Source organism: Pelophylax lessonae (genome assembly GCF_965119305.1).
Source record: "Pelophylax lessonae genome assembly, chromosome: 3".
NCBI classification, from domain to species: domain Eukaryota; kingdom Metazoa; phylum Chordata; class Amphibia; order Anura; family Ranidae; genus Pelophylax; species Pelophylax lessonae.
In genome coordinates this window covers 37,900,823-37,927,209 of record NC_138770.1, presented here as the reverse complement: position 1 = coordinate 37,927,209, position 26,387 = coordinate 37,900,823, and the positions used below count along the sequence as shown (strand labels likewise).

Sequence of the window (26,387 nt, the reverse complement as noted above, 5' to 3'; positions counted from 1 at the left end):
TTGAAAAAGGCAAACAGTGATTACTTTTCCTTAGAAGACTGAAAAAGGTTGGATTGCACTTAAAGCAGTAGTAAACCGTGTTTGCAAAAAAAAAAAAAGAAAAAAAAAAGGGTTCCCCCTCCGCAGGGTAATCTCATAATGTACTAATATTCACAGCATTCTAGCACATTATAACAGACTGACCTGTGAAACATTTCCCTTCAGCGGTGCAGTGTTAATTTTGGCAGCAAATTTCAATTTAGTTTTAGTCTTAGTCTTAGGACTAAAATGGCATTTTAGTTTTAGTCCCATTTTAGTCTTCTGCAAGTGTTTTAGTTTTAGTCGTATTTAGTCGACTAAAACTCCAGTACATTTTAGTCGACTAAAACTCCAGTACATTTTAGTCGACTAAAACGTCCTACATTTTAGTCGACTAAAACGTCCTACATTTTAGTCGACTAAAACTCATTTTAGTCATCTATAATGGAATGGGTGTAGTTCAATTGTAATTTGTAATGCATTATTTAAGCATTTCTCTACGATTTCCAAACTCATTATATACTACTGCTGGTCCTGGAGTGAAAAATCTAATATGATATTATTAATGGTATTAAGCTTTGAGCATGCACCAGTGTTAATTTTGGCAGCAAATTTCGATTTAGTTTTAGTTATAGTCTTTTGGCTAAAATGCCATTTTAGTTTTAGTCGTATTTTAGTCTTAAGACTAAAATGCCATTTTAGTTTTAGTCGTGTTTTAGTCATCTGAATTGTTTTAGTTTTAGTCATATTTTAGTCGACTAAAATTGTGTTAATTTAGTCGACGAAAACGTTTTAGTCGACGAAATTAACACTGCAGCGGTGTCACTGTTGACAGGGAATCCGTCTTCACCGGGTCTTCCTTTTGGGTTCGCAAGCTCCGGCCTTTTGAATTGCTAAGCCGTGATGATGTCACTCATGCGCATGCGCGCAGCAGTCACGCCCGTTGCACAGCTCTCTCATTGGACAACATGCTGTCCACTGAGACCGCAGTGCGCATGCACCGTTGACGTCACTACCTGCTTTGCAAGTAAATATCTCCTAAATTGTGATCACGGTGGAATTCATTAGAAAACGAATAAATGAAACAAAACACATTTTAGTTAGATTTGTTACTATTGTTATTCGGAAATTCAGGTACATCGGAATAACCAAAAAAAGGTCCAAATTTAGATTCGGACCAAAACAAATTGCACATGTCTATTCAGGTATAAAACTGGCACAGTAGGACAGTTTTATGAGCAAGACAAGGCCAAAATGTACTAGAGACTTAATGCAGGCAAGTATTTTATTACAATTCAACAGATGACAGAGCAGTATATAATTGGGATGCAGTAGGAAACTTTTAAACATAGAGACTAGGACTAACTGGTAGATGCCTAGGTTTTTTTTTTTTTGTTTTTTTTTTTTTCTTCTATGGGGAATGTAAGTGATAATATATAGGTGGTGTAGGTGCACACTTTTTTGCACTTTAGTTTTTTCTTCCCATATAGCAGTGGTGTTCTGCAAACAAAAGGAACCGCCAAGAACAGATGGTAAACAACAAGTGAATGCGTCACTTTGAGCACCCCAAACTCATACTAATGGGTTTTGCTGCATGAAGACCCATGTCAAGTAGAAATCCCATTTTTGTTTGTGGCCAGTTCCCATTGTTGTGCCGCAGTTTACTGTGAAAGGGAATCTATGTGGAGGCATTCACACCTCCAATGTTTGCATTACTATGTACGCTGCAATATACCTGCAACAGTGTAACTCCAGACTAAGACTTTTCAGGTGGATGACAACTTTCCTCCATTTCACAGGGGGGGGGGGGGGGTCCAACCAATATTCTATAAAATCATCCATTCATACATTTCGTTTTCTAAGGCCCCGCCCACTGATTATTCGCTGGAATGTGTCTACTTCTGCCCATCACTGGAAGAACATTTCACCTCTTTCCTGTTTCTCCCTTCAGAGTTTCTAACTGTAAAGCAACATTAGCATGCTGTGATGATCTTTGCTCACTTATCACCACAAACCGAACTCTGACCTTGCTGGAGACAACATTGGATGATGATGAGAAGATTTCGGACTCAGAAGTGGATCGTTGTTGTGATATCCTCCGGCATGCGGGCTTCATTGTGAAAAGAGAGGAAAAGCAGTTATTTTGGAGGTATAAACTGTAAGAACTGTTATATTGGGGGTAACACACATACTAAGCCTTAGAGTGTGAATAGTAAAATGTAGACAACATTGGATGGTGATGATATGAGGTAAGTGAGACGTTGTTGGGAGGTCTTCTGACACCCGGGCTGCAACTGTAATGAAAATGGAAGGATGGGGTGACAAACATTTTAGACAATTTCTGTAGAACCCATTGGAGATATCTGTAGTTAAACAGATAATAAAAGAGATGATTGAGATTTCCTGTGCCAATCACAGATTTCCAAGATGATGGAGAATTTTTTTCCTCAGCCCAAGTTTTATCATTACAGATGGGTGGATGAGGAAAATCAGATGCACCACTAAATAATCTTAGTTAGATCCTACAATCTTCCTCAAGGTTTCATCATTAAAAAAAAATAACTTTACTTTCATAAAAAAAAATATCTCCATCCCATGCGGTGTATCCAATTTGTCAGTATAAGCGAGCCAATCAGATGTGTGTTCTCAGCCTGTACACATGACAGCCCAGCACACCAGGTATACAGTCTTGTATCCCAATGATTGAACAGCAATGAATGTGAGGTTCCCTGCCATGGTGATGGCCCCTCAGTATTAGGTGGGTGATTCAGAGGGTGGGGGCCCTCTAAATGGGGGGACACTTTCCAAACACATTAAGTTTGATGTATTTGCACAGTGTTTTCTAAAGTGCCACACTTAAATATTAATCAAAAAATGTGTATTTCATATATATAAAATAACATAAAATCATGAAATACTCTACAAAATTACAACATACAGAAAATCCAAATAGTGTGCATTCCACTCGATAAGAATCACCACCACCACCACAGAGATATAGCAGACACCTACCGGACAAATATGACCCCAAAAGGCATGATGTTAACAATCCAGTCTAAGGAAAGCAGGACACAAGCTCGGACCTGGGAAAAGCCAAAGATGCGACCAGTACAGCACTTCTCGAACTCACACTCCCAAATGCACTATGCTTTAATAGAAGAAAGGAGACCAATGCCCCACATAGTTAAAAATCGAATAAAACTGTTTATTCATAAGAATATATATTGCACTCACAATAATATGAGCATTAGAGCACTGTGTATAATATCAAATATGGCCAAATCACACTTCCAGGGAACACTTTGGCAGCTAGATGATGTCACATAGCGTGGCACCACCCTACATGTTTCGTCAAGCTTGACATCTTTTGGGGCAGGGAGGTCACGCACAACATCATACAGAAAAATATCCTCCTAGTGCCATGTATAGGACAAAGGGAACTGAGCCTCATTCTCAATTCCATTATGACCATATTTGATGTTGTACACAGCGCTGTGATGCCCGTATTAATGTGAATGCAATACATATTTTAATGAATAAATGTTTTTATTGGATTTTACACTATGTGGAGAGATGGTCTCCTTTCTTCTTTTTTAAACATGTTGCATTTCGGAGTGTGAGTTTGAGAAGTGCTCTACTGCTCGCACCTCTAGCTGGCTGTTCCCAGGTCTGAACCTGCAGAGCTGATCAAGTGGCTGAAATCTGACAGGGGGTTGTACAGAAGTTTATCGGTAGGTTGACTTTTGTTCAACCGCAGTGAATTTTAATCCATCTGTGGTCAACTAGTGTGTATAAAAATTACCCTCATTTCTTACAGAGCACAGTATGACCCCCCCCCCCTCCCTTTTCCATCATTTCTTACAGAGCACAATATGAGCTCCCCCTTTCCATAATTTCTTACAGAGCAGAGTACAAGCGCCCCCTTTTCCATCATTTCTTACAGAGCACAGTACGAGCTCCCCCCTTTCCATCATTTCTTACAGAGCACAGTACGACCCCTCCCTTTTCCATCATTTCTTACAGAGCACAATATGAGCTCCCCACTTTCCATCATTTATTACAGAGCACAGCATGAGCCCCTTCTTTTCCATCATTTCTTACAGAGCACAGTACAAGCCCCCCTTTTCCATAATTTCTTACTAAGCAAAGTACAAGCCCCCCCTTTTCCATCATTTCTTACAGAACACAGTATGAGCTCCCCCTTTTCCATCATCTCTTACAGAACACAGTACGAGCTCCCCCCTTTTCCATCTATCATTTCTTACAGAGCACAGTAGGAGCTCCCCCTTTTCCATCATTTTTACAGAGCACAGCATGAGCCCCTTCTTTTCAATCATTTCTTACAGAGCACCAGTACGAGCTCCCCCTTTTTCCATAACTTCTTACAGAGCACAGTACGAGCCCCCCCTTTTCAATCAATTCTTACAGAGCACAGTACAAGCTCCCCTTTTCCATAATTTCTTACAGAGCAGAGTACGAGCTCCCCCTTTTTCATCATTTCTTACAGAGCACAGTACAAGCTCCCCTTTTTCCATAATTTCTTACAGAGCACAGTGCAAGCCCCCCCCCCCCATTTTCTATAATTTATTACAGAGCAAAGTACGAGCTCCCCTTTTCCATCATTTCTTACAGAGCATAGTACAAACTACCCTTTTCCATCATTTCTTACAGAGCACAGTATGAGCCCCCCCTTTTCCATCATTTCTTACAGAGCACAGTATGAGCCCCCCCTTTTCCATCATTTCTTACAGAGCACAGTATGAGCGCCCCCTTTTCCATCATTTCTTACAGAGCACAGTACGAGGGCCCCCTTTTCCATCATTTCTTACAGAGCACAGTACGAGCTCCCCCTTTTCCATTATTTCTTACAGAGCACACTACGAGCTCCCCCATTTCTATAATTTCTCACAGAGCACATTATGAGCCCCCCCTTTTCTATCATCACAGGAACATTTCCTCCTCTAACACTCTCATTTTATTCTTCTATGAAGGGATGGACGTTGGAAACTAAATATATACAGAAGAATCTTAGAAAATGGTCTTTATGAAGTCTTCTCCTCCTCTGCAGGTAATACACAGATCCTGACATGAAGAGAATGTCCAGAATGGAATTATATCAGATTAACCTGTTCATGACACTGATTATTCATCATTTTCCATTTCTTCAGGTTTAGATGATAATGAGTCTACTGACTGATGTCTACTGAACACTATTCTGGAGTGATCTAAATGAAGATCTGTCCTTCCTGCGATAATATTGCATTGTTACTCCTTAATGTATTACTATACAATATTCAAAAACGATTTCAAGGACTTTTTAGGTGCCCCAAAGAATAACAAGCAAAAACGCATGTGTTTAAAATTTACACGGAGAGTAACTCCCATATTATGTTTTATTCATACCAAAAGTTAAAAACAGTCAGCCAAGCTACATTCAAAGAAAGGTTTTTTTTTTTTTTAGCAGCGAAAACCCCCACGTGGGACATTTATGTTAATATCACAATACTAGAAAACCTAGGAGCAAAAATTCCTAATGAAATATGAAGTTCATTTCAGAGATCACTGTAGTTCCTTAACATGTTTCACTGGAAACTATGCCTGCTTCTTCAGGAGGACAGTAGCTGCTACTAAAGAAAAAAACCACATAAATATACATAACAAAATAATATACATAAAATACAAAATTACACCGTGGGCGTGTAGAAGAATCGGATACATACAAATGTATGCAGATGGATACCGCTCTAAAATGCATGAAAGCCGGATTGTAAAAGGAATTGTACATTTTGTATATAATTGTATTCTCTTTGTATGTTTGCCTGTGTATTGCACACTGCACTCATTGTGCACATGACACTAAGAAAGTTTTCATTACATTTTTGCTTTCTTTCGAGTCATGATTATAATTTAGCCTGCCTATGTTACGCCCCTTGTTACCATAAAACTACATTTGTAATATTAATGTGATACCTATGTAATCATGTGTATAAATAAACTTAAATTGTGCCGAATAAACATAACAGTTATTTGGAAAGATGCTGATTGTATATTTTGTGTCTGTTCCCTACTGCAGTAGTTATTATTTTTGGAACCACTAATCAATAGGAGGATAGGAGTTGCCTATCTACAGACATCCCAACCTGCAAAAACTCATTTCAGGGAGGTGGCACTCCAGGTCGTCGCAGCCCCCCACCCCCGCAAACGCCGCCACGCCCCCCCCCCTTTCCCAATTTAACACAACCAGAAGATAATGAAATAAAATGGAATCAGTATACAGAGGTTTACTTCTTCTGGGAGATATTAAAGGAACACTCTAACCACAATGACCACTTCAATGATTTGAAGTGGTGATGGTGGGAGGAGTCAGAAAAACTGCACATGCTGGGATATTTACAGTTATGTGCTAGGGGATAGTTGCACCCCTAGCACATGTGACTTGTTTCATGTCCTTATTCATACATGTATGAACAAGGACATGACATATTATGACAGAACACAGCTAGGTATTAAAAAACATATTGCAACAATTTACACACACGAAAGCACATACCTGTTCTACTTATTTTACAGACTATGCTGGGCTCTGTGGTATGCTGGGTACTGTGGTATGACAGTCTCTGTGGTATGCTGGGCCCTGTGGTGCAGGTCACTGTGGTGCTGGTCTCTGTGGTATGCTGGGACCTGTGGTGCCAGTCTCTGTGGTGCTGGGCTCTGTGGTATGCTGGGCTCTCTGGTGCCGGGCTCTGTGGTATGCTGAGCTCTGTGGTGCAGGGCTCTGTGGTATGCTGGGCCCTGTGCTCCCGGTCTCTGTGGTATCGGTCTATGTGGTATGCTGGGCTCTGCGGTGCCGGTCTCTGTGGCGTGCTGGGCTCTGTGGCGTGCCGGTCTCTGTGGTATGCTGGGCTCTGTGGTGCCGGTCTCTGTGGTGCCGGTCTCTGTGGTATGCTGTGGATATCCCGGCAGGGCTGAGGGCGGCAGTGTCAAAGCTCAGCTGTCAAGACTATGAGAATGGAGCCGCTATTTCCTCTGTAGTACCGGCTCACAGGCAGAATGATATTAAGCGCACTTTGCCTGTGAGAGGAGGAGTCATACAGAGAAAGCATGAGGCTGCAGTAGAGATCAGAGCCACGTGCTTCCTCTGTATGGCCCCTCCTCCCACAGGTGGAGTGCACTTGATATCACTCCGCCTGTGAGCCGGTACTACATGGGAAACAGCGGCTCCGTTCTCAGTCATGACAGCTGAACTCGCCTCTGACACTGCCATCCTCAGCCCTGCCAGGATATCGCTCTGCACTCGTGGGTGTCCGTGAGTGAAGGGCGAAATGCAGGAGACTCCCGCAACTTGCGGGAGACTTGAGATGTCTGTATATATAACATTGCCAGAAAAGGTAAGCTGGATTTCAATGTCCCTTGTTGTTTTAACTATTTCCAAAGTTTTAAAAAACGACCTGTTTTGGCACCGTCAATGTCTGACATTGGTACACCACTCTGTAAAAGATCTGAAAACAACTGCTTTCGTGTTATCTTCAATCTCCCTGCAGGCTTTTTCTCCTCCATATTTCTTTGTTTAACCCGGTCTCCTGCCCTCTCCAATTCTCCTAATTTGTCCCAATAAAGCAACTGCCTCGTGAACCTTCTCGCTCATAGCATCAATAGCACTTTGCATTATAAACAATGGAGCTTTTAAGTTTCAAGAGGCACCAGTTTGCAGCTTGTTTCCCATATAAGCAGTAAACAAAGCCATATCCTGTCCAGTTATCATGCACAGTAGGAGTTTCTACAAAAGGGTCTGCAATCAATCCATTTACACACCCATACACTGGCAGCCTCTGAATTCCCTCTCCTATTGTACACCAAGGTGTTACATCCATCTCTGTAGGGGTGTGTCACAGTAACGCACGCCCACGGCGGCTAGCTAACCAGGGCATGGTCACTGACTTTGATAGTGGGGAATAAGTGGGACCTATTTTAACCACTTCAGCCCCGGAAAGTTTTACCCTCTTCCAGACCAGGCCCTATTTTGCGATTCGGCACTGCGTTACTCTAACAGACAATTGCGCGGCCGTGCGACGCTGTACAAAAATAAAATTGATGTCCTTTTTTTCCCACAAATAGAGCTTTCTTTTGGTGGTATTTGATCACCTGTGCTTTAAACAATATATACAAAATATAAACAAAAAAAAAGAGCGACAATTTTGGAAAAAAAAACAAAAAAACAATATTTTTCACATTCTGCTATATGACATTCTCAAAAAAAAATATATAAATAAATTTTTTTTTAACATTTTAGGCCAATTTGTTTTCTGCTACATATTTTTGTTTAAAAAAAAATCGCAATAAGCATATTTTGATTGGTTTGCGCAAAAGTTATCGCATCTACTAACTACGGGAAAGATTTATGTAATTTTTATTGTTTTTTTTTTTTTTTACTAGTAATGGCGGCAATCTGCGATTTTTAGCGGGACTGTGACATTGCGGCGGACAGATCAGACCGCTGACTGACATTTTTGACACTTTTGGGGGGACCAGTGACATTACTACAATAATCGGTGCTAAAAATATGCACTGTTACTGTATTAATGACACTGGCAGGTAAAGAGCTAACATTATGGGTGATCAAGGGGTTAAATGTGAGCCCAGGGGAGTGATTCTAACTGTAGGGGGGGCGTGGCTTCTGAAATGACCATAGAGACATGTGATCCTATATAGAAGGATCACAGGGGGCTCTATGATCATTCCAGGGAGAAGAACGGTCAGCTGTTTACAGCAGCTAAGTTCTTCTCTCTCAGCGGGAAACGATCGCGGGTGTCAGGCGGCACTCGGAGCCGCCTGCCTGCTGCATCGGCTTCCCCGCTCATCAGCGCCACTGGCGGCGTGTGCTCGCTCCCTAGCCTCCCAAGAGCGAGCGCCTGGGAGTGGCTGCCGTGGCGGTCGTAAACTGGTTAACCAAATTAGACTGCCTGTGATACAGTCACAGCCCACGCTACCTCTGGCCACCACTAGAGGGAGACTATTCCAAATCAGCTGGCCGACCACACAGGCAGATACAAGTCTTACAATCTGGTGCATTCATGCTGGCCATACGCTATACGAAAAATCGTTCAAACTCATTTTTGAAAAACAAATGATCATGCCGTCATGTAATGACCGATAAATCGTTCAATGAACATAAATGAATCTATTTTTTGTTCGTTTTTTTCACATATACCTTGTGCAAACAGTTTGGACAAGAAACACATTAACCTTTCAATTTATCGTTAGTTCGGCAGAAAATTTCCAAACTTGTCCCTCGTTTTTTCAGCTCATAAATGTCACAACCGATTACCGATGTGTGCCCAGTCCATTACCTGGCCGAAAAACTAAAGAACTGTCCAATTTCAGCCGATTTTTCATATAGTGTGTGGCAAGCATAAGGGTTGGGGAGAAGTCTAGCAATTATCAGACACTTCTAGGATTCCTCCAGCTACCCTACAAGCTAGAACCCCAGTGTTAATCCCTTATCTCGCTGTCCACCCATCAGATACACAACAAATGGTAGCTTGCAACCACCCAGCAGTGTGTCCGCAGGTTGGTCTGCTAGGCAACCACACATACACACACAGATCTCTGTCTGGCAGATATGCTAGTTTGCAATCTGCATGAAATCTGCCAACACACAGTGTAATTGCATACAGATTGGCAATTACCTTAGACTGAGCACAAAGGCAATAAATGCATCAGTCTCTTCAGGCATATGCGCTATGCGGTCTAGCTTAGTACACAGAAGTCACTTATTGATTTCATAATTTAATATCCAGAATTACAAAAAAAAACACACAATTAGCTATTCACTAAAAAAAGTCTATCTTATCTTTTGACATAAGCATGTTGAAAGCATCCGTAATTCCCCAGTCAGAGGGACCAGCTTTGTAGGAATCCCCCCGTCTATATATCATGCTCCACAATTTATTAGAATATGGATGTGGACTGGAATTAACCCTTGGCCAATCAACCCTGGGGGTGTTCCTGTCCCAGCCCACAAGACGTACTGTGCTCTAAAGTTACCAGAGTTGAATAGACCTGGAATGGCTCTGATAGCTGTGCCAGGGATAGGATTTCTGACACCAGCGTGTCAGTCCAATCATGACAATACCAATCACTGTTAAGCTGTCGCAATCAGGCACAGGTAACAGTTTTGTGGATTCTAAATAAACTACAAATATAGATTTACTTGTACACGTAGCCCAACGCGTGTACCATCAGAAGGATATGTTTTCTTTTTTTCTGCAATACTTTAGCTTTTCTTAGAGATAAAAATAGATTCTTTTGATCTGCTAATATAAATAAAAATTGGGAGACCGTTCGGAGCCTTTTCCTGCCCCCTGCTGGTTCTTGTAGCCAAAATGACTAGGCCTCTCCTTTTGAGGCTTCAGAAAGGTGGCTGTAATATCACGTACTGGACACATGAAAAGCTGTGGCAAGCGGCCATGTTGTTCAGTTATCATAGTAAGCCATGAGAGTCTTGCAAAACAGTTACACATTTCCGCAGTGATATTACCCCCCTCCTTCCTACTTTAATCCATGGAATGTATAGGTTCTACACTTCAAAAGAACCATTATCTCTACTCAGACATCAGAAACCAGCGCTTATGCCTGTGCAGAGCTGTAAACTGCTAATTGAGTCCTGGCAGGATGTCTGTTTCATCTGTCCAGGCCTATCGTAAAACTATGACCAAATCCATTAAGGATACCCAGAACGAATGGGGATCGTAAAAGGCAATCAGAGAGCTCTGCTCAATTCAAAACTTAACAAATACACACATGATTCATAAACGCAGACAGGAACATGACGCATTAATAAGAAAGTATATATTTGAATGAGAAATGTTGTACTGAACAAAATAAGGTCATACATGACCACACTAGCACATATAGAAGGGAAGATAGCTGTCAGATATTCCCTGGGTGACAGGTTTATCTGAGCTACCCTGTGTTTAGTAACCTGGATGCGAATTTCAATGCTGAACAATAATCTGTCAGTTTCAAGAATGCAACCAGAACATATTGAAAGATGTGAATAGTGGTAGAAAACTGTCTGTAGAGGAGGAAACTGATATTGTCATAAACCCAGGACAGCCCATGGAAACTCTGTTTTATTGGTCAGGGGCATCTGTCAACACCCCTTTGATCCCAGAGGAAAAAGTGAGACCTAACCAGTTGAGAGAGAGTTCTCATGATACCATCAAGGCAGGAACATCTGTCAAGTTTGAGAACCGATAACACCTGGCTCATCGACTGAACTCTGATAACACCAAGGACATTGACTGCAAATGTAGCAGTATTTTCAGGCATTGGGCCTGATGTGGGTCTGCCATGGTTACCGTTAACACCAACAGCACATTTAAGCTTGTTGCCTAAGTGTGAGATCTGAGACAATGAACAGTCCGGCATCTTTGGTGTTTAGTTTTATTGTAGGAACTTGGATGGGAGAAGGGAATGAGTGGGAGACTCCTCTGGCTCAACTAGGTACAAATCTGGGACACTTAAGAAAAATGCTGCCTAGCGCTGTCTTGGCGCCGGCTGAAGGCCGACCAATGCTTACTGGCGCTTGTAAATCTGACTTGTGGTCTGTGAACTGAAACTTGACTTTTGCTACTTCCTCACAGCTCAAAAGTCTTTTACACTGCTCCCTGTAGTCTTCACTGACTGAGGTAGCTACTTGCAATGCTGCTGGAACACTTAACACTACACTTCAGGGCACCTCCTTTACTCTTCAGGGTTATCACTGGCACCCCCTTTACTATAATCCTGCACCGGCTAGCTAGCTCCTGGATCCCTCTGACCTTCTCTGGAGTGGTCCCCTCTGCTAGGCAGACCCCCAGGGGTAGTTTGCAGTACTCACGACTCAGAATGCTTTCCTGAAAATCGACCCCAACGCTCCGCTGGTCCTCAGCACACCTGGATCCTTACTGCAGCTCAGCCCTGTATCCCCTCAGGCAAGCCGCCTGGGACACCCGATTCTTCCTGACAGGAGGAGAGACAGCTGTCACATCCCTCCTGGGACTCTGCTTCCCACCAAAGACCATCTGTCATGTGCTCCCACAGACTTATACCCTCTCCCAGAGTGCTGTGCAGCAGAATCTGCCCTTCCAGGATGGATACAAGCCCTGGTGTGCTATTGATCAGGTTTCCTCCACTTCCCAATGAGAGCCCTCATTGGGATACAGTGGGGAGACTCCCCAACACAACAGGCACACCTGGGAACACATGCCAGCCTAGCTGAAAACATGGCCCTGCTGATAAGCAGACAAGGCCCCACTATATTTTACCTAGCACCTACCTTGAAGGGTGCTACACAAGTATTCTTCCTCTACAATTCTACCTTATTTTTCTATTGCTGAATTATGTCTCCATTTCTTTGAAACACATTTTTTTCTATAAACAGTTTATTTGAACCAACTTTGACCTTTTCATTATTAAAACCATATTTTGAAAAAGTGTTGACCTTGTCCCTAATTGAAAGCTAACAAAGAACCTGTCTCTTGAAGAGTGATACTGTATAGAATAAATCCCATGAACATACCGGTTTGTGGTGACAGTGTGTGTTACAGACTGTTACTAGAATTACAAGCTTCCTCCTGCTCGGACAAAACTGAGGTGGTGGCATTTAAAGGGTTAATTGCTTAATTGGCCCAATGACAATTGTCTCAGCCGGCTGGCACCTAGATTGTGGTCCTGCAAACTGGAAAATCTTTGTGCAGGGTGCAGCTGAAACTGGCATTGTTACGTAAGTGACAGCATGGTGCGAGATTGGCCGGTCCCCCTTGTTACGAGATTGTGAGGAGAGCAGGGACCTGATACCCACCTCTGTCACAGTGACAACCTAGGTTTACTTGGATGAGATACTTTTATTGGCATCTAGGTATCAAAAAAGAAAAGAAGCCTGCCTTATTTTGTGAGGTGAGCCAATGGTGTATGATCAGGGCTTTTATAGTTTTTCTTTAATCTCTTCCTGGGAAAAAGCCCACTTGGTCAAGGGAGATAAAGGAAGGCAAGTAGGGAAGTAATCGATTAGCCAGTATCTTCGCATAAAGTTTTACATCCACGTTAAGCAGGGAAATAGGGCGATAGTTGGTGACCAGCAAATCGTCCTTCCCTTCCTTTGGTATTAAAGTGATATGGGCCTCCAGAAGAGAGGTGGACTAACGAGGAGAGTCTGCAAGGCTGCGGAAGGCATGCAAAAAGCGAGGCTTTAGAATATCTGAAAATGTTCGGTAATACTGAAGCGTAAGGCCATCAGGACCAGGGCTGTTGCCTGGTTTCATTTCCTTGATCGCCCTATCCAACTCCTCCCCCGTAAAAGGGGTCTCGAGTTTTAAAGCTTCAGACATAGGGATCGGTGAGGGAACGAATTGAGAAAAAAAGGCGTCGAGTTGTGCTTTCGACTGAGGTGATAGTGTAGGTTGGGGCCTGTCTCTAACGGTGTAAAGAGATTTGTAGTATTCTTCAAATTGTTTAGCAATTGCTTCGTTAGAACAATGTTTGAAGCCTTCGGCATCTGGACCACCTAGTTCTTATTTTGGGTTTGATAAGCCTGCACTAAAAGGTGGCCACTTTTATTGCCTTGTTCATGAACTTTTTTTTGCCTTAACGTGAATTGGCGATGGGATTTCTTACCAAGGATATCAAGGAGTTGTGATCTGGTCTCGGTCAGTTCTTTTAAGGTGGATGACACCAGGGATTGTTTGTGGGCCTTCTCTAATAAGCTGATACATGAGTACAAAGAGTTGACTAAGGTTTGGTGGGATTTTTTCAATGCTGCAGACAGAGATGAAAACTCACCCCTGATAACACATTTGTGTGCTTCCCATTATGTTAGAGGATCTGTATTGAGAGTGTCATTGGTGATGAAGTAATCCATCAGTTTAGTTGCAATTCAGGAAACAGCAGTAGTGTCCCTAAGAAGAGATGAATTCAGTCTCCAAATTGTACTTATTGCCCTGTGTTCAGGGAAGGTCAAGGTTAAAGTTATCGGATGATGGTCTGACAAGACCATGGGTTCAGTGGTAGCTGATGAGAGGTAGGGGAGATAAAGAAATAATTTATTCTAGAGAATTTTCCGTGAGGAGGTGAGAAAAAAAGTGAAATCTTTTTCTCTGGGGTTGATCCTCCAAGAATCATGGAGTTGAAGGTTTTGTAGTTGTATATTTATTTGGCGGAGTGCTCTGTATGGCAGGGCAGAGGATCCCGATGAAGTGTCTAACAGAGGGATAAGGGGAACATTCAAGTCTCCACCTAGAATCAAGATCCCGGAGGCGAAGTCCGAGAGTTTGCGGCTAAGGTTTCGAAGGAATGTGACCTGGTTATTATTCGGGCAATAAATATTAGCAATAGTCAGAGGGCGTGTCCCTAGTTGTCCCCTTACAAACAGGTATCTACCCTCAGGATCTCTTTTAATGTCTTGTAGTTGAACTTGAAAATCCACATTTTTGGCAAGTAAAATCAAAACACCTTTAGTCTTTGCATTAAGGCAAGGGAGGTGTTGGGTGCTTGTGCCAAGGGGAAAGGACCCCAGTGCAGCAACAGATGATAAGTTGAGACGATCAGGGACTGCTGGAGGCTAAGCTCTACAGGTGCTGATGTAACTCAGGGCAGCTCTGGCAGGCAAAAGACGGAAATCCCGCTGACAAACAAGGAAGAAAAACAGGCGCCGCTGAGTGTAGCATAAAAATGTATTACATGAAATTATATAGCAACTCACATGGGAATTAGCTTGTGTCCATATTCCTGAATCGCTTCCTGTGTTAGTATGTCCGCATACCGACTGGCCCGAAGCCGGGTAAAGACGATGCAGGAAGGACCGTGAAGGAGCTGGATCGGGTGGTGGGTGCGGTGAACCGCAAGCCTAGCAGAAGTGACGTAACGCGTTTCGGAGCATGCGTACTGGGCTCCTTCCTGGACTAAATAGAAATACAGATACAAATGGCAATGTAATTCTCCACTTATGCCTATACTCGGACACTCATTCTTTCTACCTGGCTGGATAGACCCTGCTTTTAGCTCTTCCTTCTCCCCACAGATCACTCTTTTGCATCAAGTGGTACGCAAGGATAATATAGCACCTATAATCAAACTCTGTGTCTCCACTCCACCAACAATTATGGACCAGTGGCGTCATGCCCAGCGGCAACACTTTGTGGCCCAGCTCCCAAAACTCATACAAACTATTTCTGACCTTACCCCAGTGGAAAGCATTTTTGCTACTACTAAACCTCCAAAGGGAACTCTTTCGATTTTCACATAGCGCTTCATGATCTTGTACCTGATGATAATCCCACATTCTTAAAGGTATGGGAGAGGGATCTGTCCTCCACCTTATCCGATTCTCAGCATTCTATCATACTTCATTTGACTCACTCTACTTCTTCCTCCTCATCAACCGCAGAGATGAACTATAAACTGCTTACTCGTTGGAAACTGACCCCAGCCAAATTGTATCGTATCTATCCCCTCACCTCTCCTTATTGCTGGAGGGGCTGTGGTGCTGAAGCATCTCACGCTCACCTGTGGTGGTCCTGCCCTAAAATTCAAGTTTACTGGTCGGAAGTTTTACAATGGATTCATAAGATCCAAGGCTCCCCTGTACAAATTGACCCCTGGGTGGCTCTATTTCACTGTGTAACGGAGCCTGTGGGATGCTACAAACGCTCTATTACCCCCCACCTATTGAACGCTGCAAATCTCTCATTCCTCATCAATGGGCTCAGACTAATGCCCCCACGATACAACAGTGGCTGGTGGGGGGTGGGGAATAGTTGGACCGCATATACCAATTGGAAGATCTAACCTTCTCAGAGGGGCCTCTCCTCCTTGTCGTACAAAATCTGGGCCTGCTGGCTGTCTTTCACTTATACTCCTGAATATGCCGCCCTCATGGCTCCATCCCCCCTTTACTTGGAGTATTTGCGCTAGATATCGCACATGTCTTTTTAGGGTATCTGCTCGTATATGTGATTATTGTACTTAAGTCAATGGATTGTATTCCTAATCCTATTTGTTGTAGAAGCCGTGGTTCCCCCTACCCCATTTGGTCCCACATTTGTTTTGCTTGGTTTTGTTTATGTTCCTCTGTGAACTTTGGACCTTTTTCTTGTTATTTGTTTCTGCCGTTTCTTTTCAATAAAAACGTATTAAACAAAAAAATAGAAATACAGATTCAAAAAATAGTGATTTTCCAGCTTTCGGGACCACAATCTAGATGCCAGCAGGCAGAGAGTGATTATCACCGGGCTTATTAAGCAATTAACCCTTTCTCTGCCACCACCTCTGCGTTATGATTTAGAAATACCAATTATGATTTTTGAATAATCATCTGTAACACGCGCTGTCACCGCAGACAGGAATGTCCAGAGGATTTATTCTAGATAGTAGCGCTCTTCGAGAGACAGGTTCTTTGGTAGCTTTGCATTAAGAGCTTAGTGACAAGATTAACACTTTTCAAAATAAGGTTTAATAATAAAAAGATCAAAAAAGCAAAGGGATTTCCAGTCACTACTTACCAACCAGCCAGCAACCAGCCAAATTAACCTGTCTAACAGTATGCGTTAAAAACAGGGGTTTAGTTGCACACATTTGCAAATACATGCGTAAGCTGCAGGCCATGGCAAGGCACCCTGATATCTGCAGTCCCTAACTCTACCTTTAAAGAGTCTCCACAATGGGAGCACATGCATTCTGATGAGATTGATGGAGGACAGGTGACTGGAGGGAGCCCACCCCTCCTTAAAGGCACAGGATCACACTGAACGCCCAGCACATAGCACAATGGCAGCAAAGGTGTCAGTGCGTTGCCTGACCAATATAAACGTTATACGATATTGCAAAAAGTGGTCACCTCCCCCACCTATAACTGGTCTTAATAGTAAGGAGCACTGGAAGGGCAAACGCAGATCAAAAAAGCAAAGGGATTTCCAGTCACTACTTACCAACCAGCCAGCAACCAGCCAAATTAACCTGTCTAACAGTATGCGTTAAAAACAGGGGTTTAGTTGCACACATTTGCAAATACATGCGTAAGCTGCAGGCCACGGCAAGGCACCCTGATATCTGCAGTCCCTAACTCTACCTTTAAAGAGTCTCCACAATGGGAGCACATGCATTCTGATGAGATTGATGGAGGACAGGTGACTGGAGGGAGCCCACCCCTCCTTAAAGGCACAGGATCACACTGAACGCCCAGCACATAGCACAATGGCAGCAAAGGTGTCAGTGCGTTGCCTGACCAATATAAACGTTATACGATATTGCAAAAAGTGGTCACCTCCCCCACCTATAACTGGTCTTAATAGTAAGGAGCACTGGAAGGGCAAACTGCTGGGCGTTCAGTGTGATCCTGTGCCTTTAAGGAGGGGTGGGCTCCCTCCAGTCACCTGTCCTCCATCAATCTCATCAGAATGCATGTGCTCCCATTGTGGAGACTCTTTAAAGGTAGAGTTAGGGACTGCAGATATCAGGGTGCCTTGCCGTGGCCTGCAGCTTACGCATGTATTTGCAAATGTGTGCAACTAAACCCCTGTTTTTAACGCATACTGTTAGACAGGTTAATTTGTCTGGTTGCTGGCTGGTTGGTAAGTAGTGACTGGAAATCCCTTTGCTTTTTTGATCTGCGTTTGCCCTTCCAGTGCTCCTTACTATTAAGACCAGTTATAGGTGGGGGAGGTGACCACTTTTTGCAATATTAATAATAAAAAGGTTAAAATTGGTGCAAATAAAAATATGTACAGAAAAATGGGTTACAAAGAAATAGAGACACAATTCAGCAATTTAGAAAAAAAAGATAAAGAATTAGAAATGAAGATACTTGCATTCAATGTCCTTGTATTATCAGAGTTCAGAAGCTGAGCCGGTTCCCAAAGTGATATATAGATGTTTGTTCGTTGATGGTACAAGAGAACTGAAAAAAAAAAACAGCTGTTTCTTTCCTTTTCTCTGAGACCCCAGGGGGTGTCACCAGAGGTCCTTGACCAATAAACACAGTGGCCCTGGGATGGAGACCAATAGCATGACCTGCTTGTCTCACACAAAGTCCCAAATAGGAAATTAGGGATTGAAAGGCATTGTGCTTTACAGGCCATGCCCCATGTATAAATCCCTATCTGTCTTTATACTGCATCCACCAAGGGGATGGAGGTGTAATGCTTCTCAGCTGGTCTCTTCCAGGTTATACCATCGTTACAACTTAATTATTCGAGTTTTTAGACAACAGACCAGTCATGGATGAGGGTGGGTTGGGGGAGGTTGGGCTGTCTCCCTCTCACCTGTTCCCCCATCCATCCATTAGCAGCCATGTGCTTCCAGTGTGGAGACACTAAATTAGGAGTGTTAGGACTGCAGATTTAACAGGGTGCCGTGAAGTGGCTCTGCAGCTTACACATGCGTTTGCAAATGTGTGTCAACTAAACCCCTGTTCTTTGTATCAAGAGACAGGTCTACTTGGTTGGTTGCAGACTGGAGGGTGAGTACATCAGACTGGGGGCTGGCTGACTTTCATGCACCTCTTATAATCCTTCAACCTCATTTTTTTCTTGATATAGGGATGGAGACGCCGGGCACTACCTGCAGGGGTCTCACTTAAAGTCCCACCTAGCCTATTGATTTTAAGCAACCAGGGATGGCGACGCCTTGCATACAGCTTGGCGCCTTATATAAAGTCCCACCGTGCAATTTTCGTGCGTTTTTGGTGGATGCAGTCTGATTTGACCTTATTTTTCCGTATACAGGGATGGAGACCAATAGCATGACCTGCTTGTCTCACACAAAGTCCCAAATAGGAAATTAGGGATTGAAAGGCATTGTGCTTTACAGGCCATGCCCCATATATAAAATCCCTATCTGTCTTTATACTGCATCCACCAAGGGGATGGAGGTGTAATGCTTCTCAGCTGGTCCTTTCCAGTTTGTACCATCGTATCAACTTAGTTAATTGAGTTTTGAGACAACAGACCAGTCATGGATCTTGACTGATAAACACAGTGGCCCTGGGAGGCCCTAGGCTCAGACAATGGCAAGGAACCTCCCGTTTAGACAGATTTATAACAGAATTCATATCTCGAAATATGTAAGGGTTACATTCTTTAAACGGCTGGTTTATAACATGAATATCTTATGGCTACCTTCTATTCTATATGTGACAGGGTGGTCATGTATGATCTCGTTCTGTTCAGCATTTTATTTCTCATCCAAATATATACCTTTTGTTAATGTGTCATGTTCCTGTCTGCATTTATGAATTGGGTATGGATTTGTTAGATGTATTTGGTACATCTCAAATTAACAATTTGGCTGGGGAATTTACAACCCAGCCTGGTCAGCCTTAGTGAACATCTGCCAGGATGTGCTGAGATAAGGTTCTTAGATAAGGTTCTTTGAGGTAACATCTCTTTTGAAGTCCAAGCATTCCTAAGTTAATTAGCTTGAGGAGGGGGCTGGATGAGTCAGTGGTCTCTGGTCTACCCGTCATGGCTACTTTAAACAAAATGGTTGCTTGACAAAATGGTGTCCCAGTGCAGGATACCATTACACCATGTCCCCATTAGCTGAGTGGGAAAATGACTTCCATCTCTCTATTCAAAACATTATTGAAATGTGTAAAAGTATAGTGTAATCCCTATAAAAATCCAGATCCCCTCCCTCCCAGGTGTCTGGGAAAGGAGGGGTAATATATTGTAGCTAAATAACTTAATTATAATCTCTATAAAAGCTCCCATGTCAATCCTGGATCAGGATCTCACAAATCTATCTGACATACTGGTAGATGGATGGCCGAATGCGTTGGAGTCCCTAAGCTGAGAGGGCCAACCAATAATCCAATAACTGCAAGCAAAATCATCAGCTGTGGGAGATACCATTTGGATCACACTTCTTGATGTTGTAACTTGTAACCTAATTTTGTACAATATTTTATTTTATATACAGTATATATATGTTTATGTAATAGTTGATGTAATATACACTATATTGCCAAAAGTATTGGGACACCTGCATGAACTTTAATGGCATCCCACTTAGTCTGTAGGGTTCATTATTGAGTTGGCCCACCCTTTGCAGCTATCACAGCTTCAACTCTTCTGGGAAGGCTGTCCACAAGGTTTAGGAGTGTGTCTATGGGAATGTTTGACTATTCTTCCAGAAGCACATTTGTGAGGCCTGGCACTGATGTTGGACGAGAAGGCCTGGCTCACAGTCTCTGCTCTAATTTATCCCAAAGGTGGACTCTATGCAGGCCAGTCAAGTTCCTCCACCACAAACTCACTCATCCCTGTCTTTATGGACCTTGCTTTGTGCACTGGTCCAAATGATTTGGTGGAGGGGGGATTATGGTGTGGGGTTGTTTTTCAAGGGTTGGGCTTGGCCCCTTAGTTTGAGTGAAGGGAACTCTTAAGGTGTCAGCATACCAAGAAATTTTGGACAATTTCATGCTCCCAACTTTGGGGATGGCCCCTTCCTGTTCCAACATGACTGCGCACCAGTGCACAAAGCATAAAGACATGGATGAGTGAGTTTGCGATGGGGATATGATCTCCATGTATAAATACATAAGGGGGGGTGATAACCATGTATAAATACATAAGGGGAGATATGATCACAGTATTAACATCTCTGAGGTTTCCACTCTGAAAGATAGTATACAACATTAATTGTAACAAACGCACTTGATGAAGTGGTTCAGATGGGTAAGATCTATGATGGGTCTCCATGTGCCATTTTTCTTCTGACCCATGCAGAGGGATGAGTAGACACCCTGGCCTTTCTCGTTTTCCGGGACAGGCAGGGCAGCACCTTGTCCCAGCAGAGACTCCACATAAGATAGGAGCGTTTTCCTCTTCTCTTGTGAATGTGGTAGGGTTGTGGGAACAAATATGAACCGGGGGGGGGGGGGGTGTCACTGCTGAAGGTCCAGGCATGACACAAAGAGACCGTTTTGATGGTCCAAAAGTACTGGATTGAGGCCGCCCAGACATGGAAAAAATGGAAAAGGGGTGCCCTCACCTGACATGCCTGAGCAGGCCCAATCTCATAAGGACTTAGAATCCTTCCAGTCACCAGCGGATCCGCCCTTAGATAATTTCTGGAATGAAGACTGTTTTATCTTCCAGTTCTTCCCGAATTCACAGCCAGGTCTGTAGCTACATGCTTTTATAGCCCATTCTGAGTTTTGCTTCCTTGGCTGAGCCCTCTTTTGGTTTAGCAGGTGCCAGTACTGGGGGAGAAACCCTGACTTACCCCCATAACATACACTCCACCAAAGAAATCAGACTGACTCCGCTGGCTTTCCTTCTTCCCATACTGCATCCTGGTGCCATCTCTTCCCTAAGTAAGTGATGTCCACACACCCGGCCATCCACATGATGGAAAAGAAAATGTCAGTCAACAAACCAGGCCACCTTCTTCCATTGCTCGGTGCTCCAGTTCAGTTCCTCACATCCCCATTGTAGGTGCTTTTGGACACGGGTTAGCAGGAACACTCTGACCAGTCTATCGCTACACAGCTCCATACACAACAATCTGCAATGCCATTTTTTTTTTGCTTTCACCACATCAAATTTGGGGACAACATGTTCACTTGCTCCTTAATATATCCCACCCACTCTTAGATGCCATTGTAATGAGACAATCAATATTATTCAATTCACCTGTCAGTGGTCAGAATGTTATGGCTGATCAGTGTACAGTACATACACACAGCACAAGGCCGTGTTCTGTTCATACTACGAGACGGTTTTCTGGGCTGCAGTTCCTCTGAGCTCCACAGGGTGGTGATCTCCTTTCTTCCCTGACTGGAAGTCTCTATGGATAGCAAACAGGAAGTGATGTCAGATACAGACAGGAAGTGATTTCAGGTACAGACAGGAAGTTCTGGGTTAAAGGTGAGTTGGGAGGAAGCAGAGAGGAGACATTGCTGGAAGTGGCAGCAGAGGAGGTAATAAGATCTTATTTTCTATTTATACCCAGTAACCCCCCGTCATGTCCGTCCTCTTCCTCCATAGTCACTGTGACATCTTTTATCTCCAGCAGATGATGATACACACATATAGTGTGCAGCCCTCAAATTTTCCACTTGCCTGCTCGCATTTTGAGAGAGGAAAATGATTTAGGGGGCGAGTGTGGGGCTGCTCCGGGTGCCGCTCAGGGGAAGAGAGTGGAAGAGGAAAACCGATGGACAGGATTACCACAGAGCGAGGAGCGTTCCACTGTTACAGCTTTAATTTGAATCACCGGGCACTCGCCAACACACAGTCCCTGCCTCCTGGCCTGGCTTCTTTGATAGACAGAAAACCTGGCCAACCAGGATGTGTGATGTCTATCAAAGGAGTCGGGCCAGGAGGCGCCCGGCCATTTAAATTAAAGCTATTACAGCGGGACGATCCCGCTTTGTGATTTTCCGGACAGATTTCCTCTTCCTCTCTCTCTCTTCCCCTGCACTGGTCAGTGCATTGACAGGAACAAGTGAAGATGCACTGATGGGCACAGGTAAAGCTGCATTGAAGGGCACAGGTGAAGCTGTATTGACGGGCTTAGGTAAAGCTGCATTGACGGGCATGGGTGAAGCTGCATTGAGGGGCACGGGTGAAGCTGCATTGACCGGCATGGGTGAGGTTGCATTGACGGGTACGGGTGAGGTTGCATTAATGGGCACGAGTGAGGCTGCATTGATGGGCACAGGTGGGGTTGCATTGATGGGCACAGGGGAGGCGGCATTGATGGGCACAGGGGAGGCTGCATTGATGGGCACGGGGGAGGCTGCATTGAAGGGCATTGGTGATGCTGCTTTGATGGGTACTGGTGAGGCTGTATTAATGGGCACTGATCAGGCTGCACTGATGGGCACTGTTGAGGTTTCACTGATGGACACTGATCAGGCCGCACTGATAAGCTTCATTGATGCTGCTGCACTGATGGGTACTGATAGGTTGCATTGATGGGCACTGATAATGTTGTTATTATTATTTATTTTTATAACTTCTGCATTAATGCAGAAAACATTTAACAGTGTCATTTTATGAGATAATTTATGAAGCCGTGTTTTAGGGTAGGAGTTGGGTGGGGCAACTGGTGGCGAGTAACCCATAAGGCCTGATTAGTAGCTCAGGACTTGAAATTTTGAGCCCTGTAGTGTGGAAACTTAGATTAACCCCTTCAGGGGAAGAACATTTACAGGTAAGGTTGCCACCTGTACAGGATTCACCCGGACACTCCAGGTTTTGAATCATGTGTTGGGTTTTCAGCCCGCCTGAAAACCGGGCACATTATTCAGACCGAATCGTGGCTCATAGATAGAGAGAGGATTAGGTGTTCTCCTCCCTCCAGCCTGCAGGGGGAAATAGAGATCTGGCACAGACTGAAAAGTCTCAGCAGCACTGCCGAGGAACGAAGACAATCTGTGTGGAGACTGAAAAGGGAAACAAGGAACTTCTTTGCAGTTAGTGATCAGTGAGTACAGGGGGGGCTCTATTGAGCACATCTGATGAAAGGGGGGGCTCTGGTGGGTAAATCTGATGTAAGGGGTGGGGGGCTCTGGTGGGCAAATCTGATGTAACGGGGCGCTCTGGTGGGCACATCAGATGTAAGGGGGGGGGGGGGCTCTGATTGGCACATCTGATGTAAGGGGGGGGGGGGCTCTAAAGGGCACATCTGATGTAAGGGGGGGGGGCTCTGATGGGCACATCTGATGTAAGGGGGAGAGGCTCTGATGGGCACATCTGATGTAAGGGGGGGCTCTGATGGGCACATCTGATGTAAGGGGGGGCTCTGATGGGCACATCTGATGTAAGGGGGGGACTGTGGTGGGCACATCTGATGTATGGGGGACTGTGGTGGGCACATCTGATGTATGGGGGACTGTGGTGGGCACATCTGATGTATGGGGGACTGTGGTGGGCACATCTGATGTATGGGGGGGCTCTGGTGGGCACATCTGATTTATGGGGGGCTCTGATGGGCACATCTGATGTAAGGGGGGGGCTCTGGTGGGCATATATGATGTAAGGGGGGGGCTCTGGCGGGCACATCTGATGTAAGGGGGCTCTGGTGGGCACATCTGATGTAAGGGAGGGGCTCTGCAGTGGGCAAATCTGATGTAAGGGGGGGCTCTGATGAGCACATCTGATGTAAGGGGGGGCTCTGGTGGGCACATCTGATGTATTGGGGGGATTTGGCGGGCACATCTGATGTAAGGGGGGCTCTGGCGGGCACATCTGATGTAAGGGGGGCTCTGGCGGGCACATCTGATGTATTGGGGGCTCTGGCGGGCACATCTGATGTAAGGGGGTCTCTGGCGGGCACATCTGATGTAAGGGGGGGCTCTGGCGGGCACATCTGATGTATTGGGGGGCCCCTGGTGGGCACATCTGATGTATGGGGGGCTCTGGTGGGCACATTTGATGTATGGGGGGGGGGGGCTCTGGTGGGCACATCTGATGTAAGGGGGGGGCTCTGGTGGGCACATCTGATGTACAGTGCCCTGAAAAAGTACTCACCCCTTGAAATTTTCCACATTTTTTCATGTTACAACCAAAAATGTGAATGTATTTTATTGGGATTTTATGTGATAGACTGACACAAAGTTTCACATAATTGTGAAATGGAAGGAAAATTATAAATTGGTTTCCACATTTTTTACAAATAAATATGTAAGGTGTGGCTTGCATTTGTATTCAGCCCGCCATTACTCTGATACCCCTAACTAAAATCTAGTGGAACCATTTGCCTTCAGAAGTCCCCTAATTAGTAAATAGAGTCCATCTGTGTGTAATTTAATCTCAGTATAAATGCAGCTGTTCTGTTAAGCCCTCAGAGGTTTGTTAGTGGTCCTGAAGGCCAAGGAACACACCAGACAGGTCAGGGATACAATTATGGAGAAGTTTAAAGCAGGGTTAGGTTATAAAAAAAAAAATAAATCTGCCAAGCTTTGAACATCTCACAGAGCACTGTTCAATCCATCGTCGGAAAATCGAAAGGGTATGGCACCACTGCAACCCTACCAAGACATGGCCGTCTGCCTAAACTGACAGGCCGGGCAAGGAGAGCATTCATCAGAGAAGCAGCCAAGAGGCCCATGGGAACTCTGGAGGAGCTGCAGAGATCCACAACTCAGGTGGGAGAATCTGTCCACAGTAGTGATGGGCTGAACACCCCCCGATTCGGTTTGCACCAGAACACCGCGAACGGGGGAAAAGTTTGTTAGAACATTCAAACTCCATTGAAATCTATGGGACTCGAACAGGAAAAATCAAAAGTCCTCATTTTAAAGGCTTAAATACAAGTTATTGCCCAAAAAAAGTGTATGGGGCCCGGGTACTGGGGAACATGTACCAGTGCAAACATTTTTTTTAAAAACAATCATTTTTACAGGAGTATTGATGTACTGATTTTAATGAGGCTTAAAGTGAAACAATAAAAATGAAAAATTACTTTAAATATCTTGCCTGGGGGGTCCCCTTAATGTGCCTGTAAAGTGGCGCATCTGTACAATGTATGGAGCTTGCTGCAGCTATACTGACATTTCTAAAGGAAAAAATGTCATTTAAACTTGCTCGCGGCTGTATTGTATTGTCGGCTCCCCGCAATCCAGATTAAAAAAAAAAAAAAAAACGGTGTAGGGTACCCCCCAGTCCCTTCAGGTCTGGATTTGGATCCGTACACCAATTTTATTTAAAAAAAAAAACACGCAGGAACGAGCCCTACAGGTAAAAATTACATACAAATTTGAAATCGCATGTACTTGTCATACAGGTGCAGAAAAATTGGCCCTTGGGTGTTGGTGGTACCCTTAACCCAAACATTGTTGGAAGCTAGCAGAATCAAGGTTGAGGAATAGGATATGCAGCATATGCAGTCTTCAAGGGATGCCAGAACCCTAGTAAATTCAATCAGTTACATCAGCATCAGGGGCTTGATAGCTGCTGTTGATCCAGGACTGATTAATTTTGATAAATGTCAGCTGGTCAATAGAGTCTGTGGACAGACGAACTCTTATGTCTGTCACAAAACCTCTAGCAGCACTGAATGTCCATTTGGAAAGCACTCTGGAAGCAGGACAGGCCAGTAGCTCCATTGCATATTGAGCAAGTTCTGGCCAATGGTGAATCCTCAAGACCCAGTAACCCAGTGGATGCTCAGTTGGAAAGGTCTCCAAGTCTGCTCTTGCCCCCCGATAGTCCTGCACCATAAGATGGAGACGCTGCCGGTGGTTGCTTAACCACTTTACCACCGGAGGATTTTGCTGTCTTACGTCCAGGCCACTTTTTGCGATTCGGCACTGTGCAACTTTAACTGAAAATTGCGCGGTCGTGCGACGCCGTACCCAAACAAAATTTACGTCCTTTTTTCCC

The 26,387-nt window shown here is 44.2% G+C and overlaps 2 protein-coding genes across 2 annotated transcripts in view; one reads left to right on the top strand and one right to left on the bottom strand.

Annotated features, from left to right (window-relative positions):
* Positions 1–5,457, top strand: part of LOC309549995 (NACHT, LRR and PYD domains-containing protein 3-like) — a 56,108-nt gene extending 50,651 nt beyond the window's left edge. The window contains exons 10-12 of the mRNA XM_082250469.1: positions 1,970–2,176; positions 5,010–5,086; positions 5,187–5,457. Of these exons, the coding sequence (XP_082106595.1) occupies positions 1,970–2,176; positions 5,010–5,086; positions 5,187–5,215 (313 nt within the window). The 3' untranslated portion in view covers positions 5,216–5,457. The remainder of the gene's footprint in view (positions 1–1,969; positions 2,177–5,009; positions 5,087–5,186) is intronic.
* LOC309550283 (uncharacterized protein) overlaps positions 1–26,387 on the bottom strand; it is a 1,519,274-nt gene that overhangs the window by 547,177 nt on the left and 945,710 nt on the right.